Below are 8,459 nucleotides of genomic sequence, written 5' to 3' on the forward strand. Positions count from 1 at the left end.
GTCACTGGCAGGGATGGATTTGCTGCGCCTCCTCCTCATCCTGCTGGCCATGTGCTGTCCTGCGTACGGCACATGGGACAGCTGTGGGTAAGTGGCCCGAGGCTCTGGGAGGGAGCTTGGGCAAGCCCTTGTGGGCTTGGCTGGAGGGCAGCCAGTGTGGGAGGCTCATTTCCTTGCCAGCACGCAGGCTGTTGGCAGTACTCACCTACGGGGCTAAAGCAGAAAGAGGCAGGGTGTGGACACACACGTGCCCCACAGGCTTCCCCAGCCCTGCTGGCCAGGCAGCGCCTTGTGGGGAGGGAAGACGGCTGACCGTGAGCCGTAGGGGCGCCAGCCATCCAGCAGGACACTAAGGAGTTTCTCTTTACAGAGGGACCTGCGGGCTCCGGCCCATGGCTTTTCAGTACGGCATGTCGCGCGTCGTGGGTGGCACAGATGCCCAGGCAGGGGCCTGGCCCTGGATCGTCAGCATCCAGAATCCCTGGCAAGCGGGCACGGGTCATACCTGCGGAGGCTCCCTCATCAGCGCACAGTGGGTCCTGACAGCAGCCCACTGCTTCATCGAGGCCAGGTAAGGCGCCACCGGGAACACGCATAGCCCCACAACACTAGCGCTTGCCCCGTGCGCAGCAGCACGGGCTACTCCCGCCCCGTTTCCTCGCAGGACACCCAGGGCCTGGGTGCTCCTTGAGCCTAAGGCACGCGAGGCCAGTCACACCCTCCCGAGCGCTGCTCTCCTCTCTCCCTCGTCAAGCGGAAGGCAGGGCAACGGCTGGGCTGCTGCAGCACGTGGCTGTGCTCCCTCTGAGTCCTCTCCCCATTTGCCTTCCAGCTACATCACCATGTGGCGCGTGGTGATCGGTGCCACGCGGCTGACTCAGCTGGGCCCTGAGGCCCAGGTGCGCAACATCAAGCGGCTGCTCCTTCACCAAGGCTACAGTAACATCACGCAGAGGAACGACATTGCCTTGCTGGAGCTGGACCAGCCTGTGCAGTGCAACGCCTACGTTCAGCTTGCCTGCGTGCCCGATGCCTCGCTGAGAGTCTCGCAGCTGAAAAACTGCTACATCAGCGGCTGGGGTGCCACGACTGCAAGATGTGAGTACCGCGGAAGTACTCGTGTGCCGAGCGCAAGCTTGGCACGCTCGGGGCCATTGCTTGGGCTTCCTGACAGCAGAGGCCAGAGCCCGAGTCAGCCTGCGGGGACGTATGCCTCTTGAGAGATGGGCCTGAGCCCTTTCCCCAGAGCAAGGCGGAAGGCAAATGCCGCTATAACGCCTCTCAGGATGCAAAGCCAAGCGCGGGCGAGGCAAGGGATTCCGCCAGGCAGGGGAGGAGAAGTGCCAGTGAGCTGCTGCTTGCTAATTCCTTCCTGTGCTCGCAGCTGGACGATCAACGGATGTGCTGCAGGAGGCCCAGGTCCGCCTCATTGATGTCAACGTCTGTAACAGCAGCCGGTGGTACAGAGGGGCCATCCACACGCACAACGTCTGTGCTGGCTATCCGCAGGGCGGCATTGACACCTGCCAGGTAGGAGCGTGCTACGAGCCAAGCCCCGTAGCACAGGCAGCCCCGCCACACGCAACTACGCCAACATGGCCCGGCATGTGCTTGGCCTGGCCAGTGCCCCTCCCACTTCAGGTCCCCACCGCCGGGGGGGCTTATACCCCCTTCCCCATCGGCAGGCCCCTGCCCAGTGCCCCTCTTGTCCCAGAGGCATGGCACTCTGCCCAGAAAGCCCTCCTAGTGTTCCTGGCAGCCCATGGCTCCCCATCCCAAGCCTGCCACAGCTCTCTTCCACACACCCACCATCACCGTGCAGTGAGGAGAGCCAGCCCCACCTTACAAGCCCACCACCCCTTCCCAGGCAAGGCTCGCTCGACACAGCCTCGCTCTGCAGGGAACACAGCTCCGGCAGGTGCCGTCAGAGAGAAGGAGCCAACCCCCGTGCTGACGCTGGCCACCCAACAACCCCTTTGTCCTCTCTCCTCCTCTGCAGGGGGACAGCGGTGGGCCTCTCGTGTGCCAAGACAGCAGTGCAGACTACTTCTGGCTTGTTGGTGTCACCAGCTGGGGGAGAGGCTGTGCCCGAGCCAGGCAGCCCGGAGTCTACACCTCCACTCAGCACTTCTACGACTGGATCCTGCTACAGATGGGCCTGCGCCCAGCAGTGAGGGCTACTCCAACAGCACGCGCTTGGAGTCATTTTGTCACCACGTCAAGCCCCGTTCCGAGGCCAAGGCCCACAGCAGTGCAGTCGGGCGGCTCCTGCCCATTTCCAGTCCAGAAGCTGCTGGACTTCTTTAGCCGGCTGCAGGAGCTCCTGCAGTACCTAAGGGGAAAAACGGTGTGAGCAGCAGGACAAACGGCACGCAGGGCAGGCTGCAGTGTGCCACCACCGTTTCCTTTGGGGCAATGCCTGCCGATGCAAAGGCCACCTCAGCGTCAAAGGGCTGCTCTGCCCTGCGCCCGTGCCTCGGGACGCACACACCTGATGAGGCTGACCACGTGCTTGAAATAAAATGTTTCGGTGCTCACAGCAAACCAGGCTTCAGCTCAAGTCAGTCTCCTGTGCGAGGCAAGGACGTCCACGCCCGGCACCTGCCAAGCGAGGCAGGCTGCAGGCAGACAAGGCGGGCACAAAGGGAAAGAGTCCCTGCAAAGGGCTGAAAGTGGGCCTGCTCAGGGAGGAGGGGGAGGCTGCACTGGGGGAGGAAGGGAACACAGGTCATCACGGGCTGGAGGGCTTGGGGAAAGGAGCTGGAAACACAGAACGTCTTTGGCCAGCTCCTGGTGGGATCCCGCTGCGCTTGTGGATGAGCCACAAGTGACCTTGAAACTGGACTCTCGTGACCCAGGACAGACGCGTCTGGAAAGACCCAAGGGTTGCACTGAGGATTTGGGGAAGGAGCTTGCCTTCGAGCCCCACATATGCCACAGACTTCATTTCCATCCTGTGTCGCGGTTTAACCCCGGCCGGCAACCAAACACTACCGGCAACCAAACGCCACGCAGCCACTTGCGCACTCCCCCCCACCCGGAGGGGTGGGGAGGAGAATCAGAAAGCAATGTAAAAGTGGAGGGTTGAGATAAGAACAATGTAATAATTTAAACAGAAGAAAGAGTGAAGAACAACAGTAACAATACCAAGAAGAAGAACAACAATAACAATTAGGATGGAAAGGTGGGGGAAAAGGGTAAAATCAAAAGGAAGGGAGAAGGAAAAAAAGGAAATGATGCCCAGTACAACTGCTCACCACCCGCTGACCGATGCCCAGCCAGTCCCTGAGCAAGAATCCCCCCGCCAGCTAACCCTCCAAGTTTCTATACCAAGCATGACGTCCCACGGGATGGAATACCTCTGTGGCTGGTTCAGGTCAGCTGACCCGCCTGTGTCCCTTCCCAGTCTCTTGTGCCCCTCCAGCACTCTGGCTGGCAAGGCCCAAGAAACCAAAAAGGCCTTGACTTAGCAGAAACGCTAGGCAGCAACAACCGAAAACATCAGTGCGGCTACCAACATTGTTCTCACATCATAGCCAAAACACAGCACTTCACTAGCTACGAAGAAGAAAGTTAACTCCATGCCAGCTGAAACCAGGACACGGGGCCATCTCCTACTCGGCATGTGCTGCACAGGTCTTTGTAGCCTTCTTGATTGGTGCTGACGTGCGGAATCAAACTCTACAACTCAAGGAGGGTTATCAAGCAGGTATGTTTATCGGGGCTCCGGCTGCAAGGGGGATAGCTCCTCCTCACTTGCACACCCAGGGCTTAAGTAAGCAGATCCCTATTACACAGAAGCATACATATTCATTAGATTCCCGAGAAAAGGCGGGGTTATTACCATTCGGTCCAGGAACTCGGTATCATAAGCCTCCTCACTCTGGCGCGGGTGCATTGACACCTGCTGGTCCTGGGCTGGGCTCTCTGGGAGGAAGGCTCGCACCCTTCCTCAGGATGTACTTTTCCCTTTGGCGCGCAGTGCTGAGGAGTCCACACCAGCAAGCGCAGAGCCAGGTTGTACTGGTTCTCTTCCCGGCTCGTACATCTTGCAGACAACATAGTTCTTGCTTACAACGTAGCTAGTCGATCGGTATCGACACGTGCAGACCGTAGTGTCCTTGTTAGTCAGTCTGTTAAACACAAGTGCTGAAGCACCAGTTGCAAGGTCTGCATATTTACCGAATGATTTTCAGCTTGAACTATCTCCGTGCAGAGTCTTTACTTCTGAGCGTCATGGCCTGTGACCGCCTTGCTGCCATCCGAAAAGCCCTGCACACTGGGACCCTCCTAGGTGGCAGAGCTTGTGTCCACACGGCAGCAGCTGCCTTGGGCCAGGGGGTTGCTCAGCCCAGCAGCACCAGCAAGTGTGGAATTGAAACCGGGAGCGAAGCCGCTAAGACAAACCCAGTATCCTATGAAGTTGGAATCCTGGCTCGGACTGGAGCCTAGAAGTCATAATTGCCTAAAACAGGGGTTGTTGCAAAGCCACATGCCCAGGAGCAGCATGTAGTACAACATCTAAGGGCTGTTAATGAAATAGCGATTGACCAACACCCGGTGCTGCCTAATCCTCCCACTTTCTTAACAGCGACAGGGGATTCTAATGTCTGTTTTACAGCATTGGACTTCGAAGGCGCCTTTTTGGCGTTCTGATTGTATGTCCTCGGCCGTGCGTAGCAGGTGCCACAGCTGCCCTCTTCAGTGTTGCTCCAGAACCACAATCCAACCCAGAGAGAGCAGGGACACGAAGCCTGCCAGAGGGCGTTGCTGTGGCTGACATAGCCAGTGAGGACTGTGCTGCGTGTGCCTTTCCCTGTGCTGCGTGCAGGAAGGTTGGCACTGCTGGGCTAGGCTTGGCTTATTAGGCTTGCCCGTCACTGCTTGCCTGCCACGACCATCAAGAGAGTGTCTCTTCAAGAGCCAAGCACGCGCGTGCTGCCTCTAGTGGTTGCGTTCTCTGTTGTGTGTCTCTTTATTGGGCAGGAGCAGGTGGCAAAGGGCTGCCGAGAGCAGGGCGGCAGTGACCTTCGCAAAGAGGTAGCGCCGCCACGCTTGGTTTTTCCTGTGAGCTGTTAGCAGGCAGAGCTGGGAGCCAGGCGCTGCTGCCTGCCACGGGGCCTGCCCACCCTCATCGCGCAAAGGGAGCATTCCGCGGGGCTCTGTGGGGGCTGTGCGATCCCAGCTCCTGCCTCCCGTCCTGCTTGGAACCCCTCCTGTTGCCCCCCCCTCCCCGCAGAGGCCACCACGCCCAGCCCCGTGGCAACCAGCCACTCTGTGACATCACCCCCGGGGCCAAGGGCATCCTGGGCAACGTGAGTTCGGGGGGCAGTATGTTGGCGGCTGCACTGGCGGTGACAAGCCCTCCTCCTTGCAGCTGCCACGTGTCACTGGCAGGGATGGATTTGCTGCGCCTCCTCCTCATCCTGCTGGCCATGTGCTGTCCTGCGTACGGCACATGGGACAGCTGTGGGTAAGTGGCCCGAGGCTCTGGGAGGGAGCTTGGGCAAGCCCTTGTGGGCTTGGCTGGAGGGCAGCCAGTGTGGGAGGCTCATTTCCTTGCCAGCACGCAGGCTGTTGGCAGTACTCACCTACGGGGCTAAAGCAGAAAGAGGCAGGGTGTGGACACACACGTGCCCCACAGGCTTCCCCAGCCCTGCTGGCCAGGCAGCGCCTTGTGGGGAGGGAAGACGGCTGACCGTGAGCCGTAGGGGCGCCAGCCATCCAGCAGGACACTAAGGAGTTTCTCTTTACAGAGGGACCTGCGGGCTCCGGCCCATGGCTTTTCAGTACGGCATGTCGCGCGTCGTGGGTGGCACAGATGCCCAGGCAGGGGCCTGGCCCTGGATCGTCAGCATCCAGAATCCCTGGCAAGCGGGCACGGGTCATACCTGCGGAGGCTCCCTCATCAGCGCACAGTGGGTCCTGACAGCAGCCCACTGCTTCATCGAGGCCAGGTAAGGCGCCACCGGGAACACGCATAGCCCCACAACACTAGCGCTTGCCCCGTGCGCAGCAGCACGGGCTACTCCCGCCCCGTTTCCTCGCAGGACACCCAGGGCCTGGGTGCTCCTTGAGCCTAAGGCACGCGAGGCCAGTCACACCCTCCCGAGCGCTGCTCTCCTCTCTCCCTCGTCAAGCGGAAGGCAGGGCAACGGCTGGGCTGCTGCAGCACGTGGCTGTGCTCCCTCTGAGTCCTCTCCCCATTTGCCTTCCAGCTACATCACCATGTGGCGCGTGGTGATCGGTGCCACGCGGCTGACTCAGCTGGGCCCTGAGGCCCAGGTGCGCAACATCAAGCGGCTGCTCCTTCACCAAGGCTACAGTAACATCACGCAGAGGAACGACATTGCCTTGCTGGAGCTGGACCAGCCTGTGCAGTGCAACGCCTACGTTCAGCTTGCCTGCGTGCCCGATGCCTCGCTGAGAGTCTCGCAGCTGAAAAACTGCTACATCAGCGGCTGGGGTGCCACGACTGCAAGATGTGAGTACCGCGGAAGTACTCGTGTGCCGAGCGCAAGCTTGGCACGCTCGGGGCCATTGCTTGGGCTTCCTGACAGCAGAGGCCAGAGCCCGAGTCAGCCTGCGGGGACGTATGCCTCTTGAGAGATGGGCCTGAGCCCTTTCCCCAGAGCAAGGCGGAAGGCAAATGCCGCTATAACGCCTCTCAGGATGCAAAGCCAAGCGCGGGCGAGGCAAGGGATTCCGCCAGGCAGGGGAGGAGAAGTGCCAGTGAGCTGCTGCTTGCTAATTCCTTCCTGTGCTCGCAGCTGGACGATCAACGGATGTGCTGCAGGAGGCCCAGGTCCGCCTCATTGATGTCAACGTCTGTAACAGCAGCCGGTGGTACAGAGGGGCCATCCACACGCACAACGTCTGTGCTGGCTATCCGCAGGGCGGCATTGACACCTGCCAGGTAGGAGCGTGCTACGAGCCAAGCCCCGTAGCACAGGCAGCCCCGCCACACGCAACTACGCCAACATGGCCCGGCATGTGCTTGGCCTGGCCAGTGCCCCTCCCACTTCAGGTCCCCACCGCCGGGGGGGCTTATACCCCCTTCCCCATCGGCAGGCCCCTGCCCAGTGCCCCTCTTGTCCCAGAGGCATGGCACTCTGCCCAGAAAGCCCTCCTAGTGTTCCTGGCAGCCCATGGCTCCCCATCCCAAGCCTGCCACAGCTCTCTTCCACACACCCACCATCACCGTGCAGTGAGGAGAGCCAGCCCCACCTTACAAGCCCACCACCCCTTCCCAGGCAAGGCTCGCTCGACACAGCCTCGCTCTGCAGGGAACACAGCTCCGGCAGGTGCCGTCAGAGAGAAGGAGCCAACCCCCGTGCTGACGCTGGCCACCCAACAACCCCTTTGTCCTCTCTCCTCCTCTGCAGGGGGACAGCGGTGGGCCTCTCGTGTGCCAAGACAGCAGTGCAGACTACTTCTGGCTTGTTGGTGTCACCAGCTGGGGGAGAGGCTGTGCCCGAGCCAGGCAGCCCGGAGTCTACACCTCCACTCAGCACTTCTACGACTGGATCCTGCTACAGATGGGCCTGCGCCCAGCAGTGAGGGCTACTCCAACAGCACGCGCTTGGAGTCATTTTGTCACCACGTCAAGCCCCGTTCCGAGGCCAAGGCCCACAGCAGTGCAGTCGGGCGGCTCCTGCCCATTTCCAGTCCAGAAGCTGCTGGACTTCTTTAGCCGGCTGCAGGAGCTCCTGCAGTACCTAAGGGGAAAAACGGTGTGAGCAGCAGGACAAACGGCACGCAGGGCAGGCTGCAGTGTGCCACCACCGTTTCCTTTGGGGCAATGCCTGCCGATGCAAAGGCCACCTCAGCGTCAAAGGGCTGCTCTGCCCTGCGCCCGTGCCTCGGGACGCACACACCTGATGAGGCTGACCACGTGCTTGAAATAAAATGTTTCGGTGCTCACAGCAAACCAGGCTTCAGCTCAAGTCAGTCTCCTGTGCGAGGCAAGGACGTCCACGCCCGGCACCTGCCAAGCGAGGCAGGCTGCAGGCAGACAAGGCGGGCACAAAGGGAAAGAGTCCCTGCAAAGGGCTGAAAGTGGGCCTGCTCAGGGAGGAGGGGGAGGCTGCACTGGGGGAGGAAGGGAACACAGGTCATCACGGGCTGGAGGGCTTGGGGAAAGGAGCTGGAAACACAGAACGTCTTTGGCCAGCTCCTGGTGGGATCCCGCTGCGCTTGTGGATGAGCCACAAGTGACCTTGAAACTGGACTCTCGTGACCCAGGACAGACGCGTCTGGAAAGACCCAAGGGTTGCACTGAGGATTTGGGGAAGGAGCTTGCCTTCGAGCCCCACATATGCCACAGACTTCATTTCCATCCTGTGTCGCGGTTTAACCCCGGCCGGCAACCAAACACTACCGGCAACCAAACGCCACGCAGCCACTTGCGCACTCCCCCCCACCCGGAGGGGTGGGGAGGAGAATCAGAAAGCAATGTA

At 60.6% G+C, this 8,459-nt stretch overlaps 2 protein-coding genes across 2 annotated transcripts; both read left to right on the forward strand.

Annotated features, from left to right (window-relative positions):
* Positions 1–13: 13 nt before the first annotated feature.
* Positions 14–2,353, forward strand: LOC129784105 (acrosin-like). The gene is made up of 5 exons (XM_055799903.1): positions 14–87; positions 371–571; positions 833–1,098; positions 1,385–1,530; positions 2,000–2,353. The coding sequence occupies exons 1-5, from the start codon at positions 14–16 to the stop codon at positions 2,351–2,353; spliced, it is 1,041 nt and encodes a 346-aa protein (XP_055655878.1).
* Positions 2,354–5,399: 3,046 nt separating this feature from the next.
* On the forward strand, positions 5,400–7,739 carry LOC129784106 (acrosin-like). The gene is made up of 5 exons (XM_055799904.1): positions 5,400–5,473; positions 5,757–5,957; positions 6,219–6,484; positions 6,771–6,916; positions 7,386–7,739. Exons 1-5 carry the CDS (start codon positions 5,400–5,402, stop codon positions 7,737–7,739), a joined length of 1,041 nt encoding a protein of 346 aa, XP_055655879.1.
* Positions 7,740–8,459: the final 720 nt, after the last annotated feature.

The sequence above is a fragment of the Falco peregrinus genome, chromosome 3 (assembly GCF_023634155.1).
Source record: "Falco peregrinus isolate bFalPer1 chromosome 3, bFalPer1.pri, whole genome shotgun sequence".
Classification (NCBI taxonomy): Eukaryota; Metazoa; Chordata; class Aves; order Falconiformes; family Falconidae; genus Falco; species Falco peregrinus.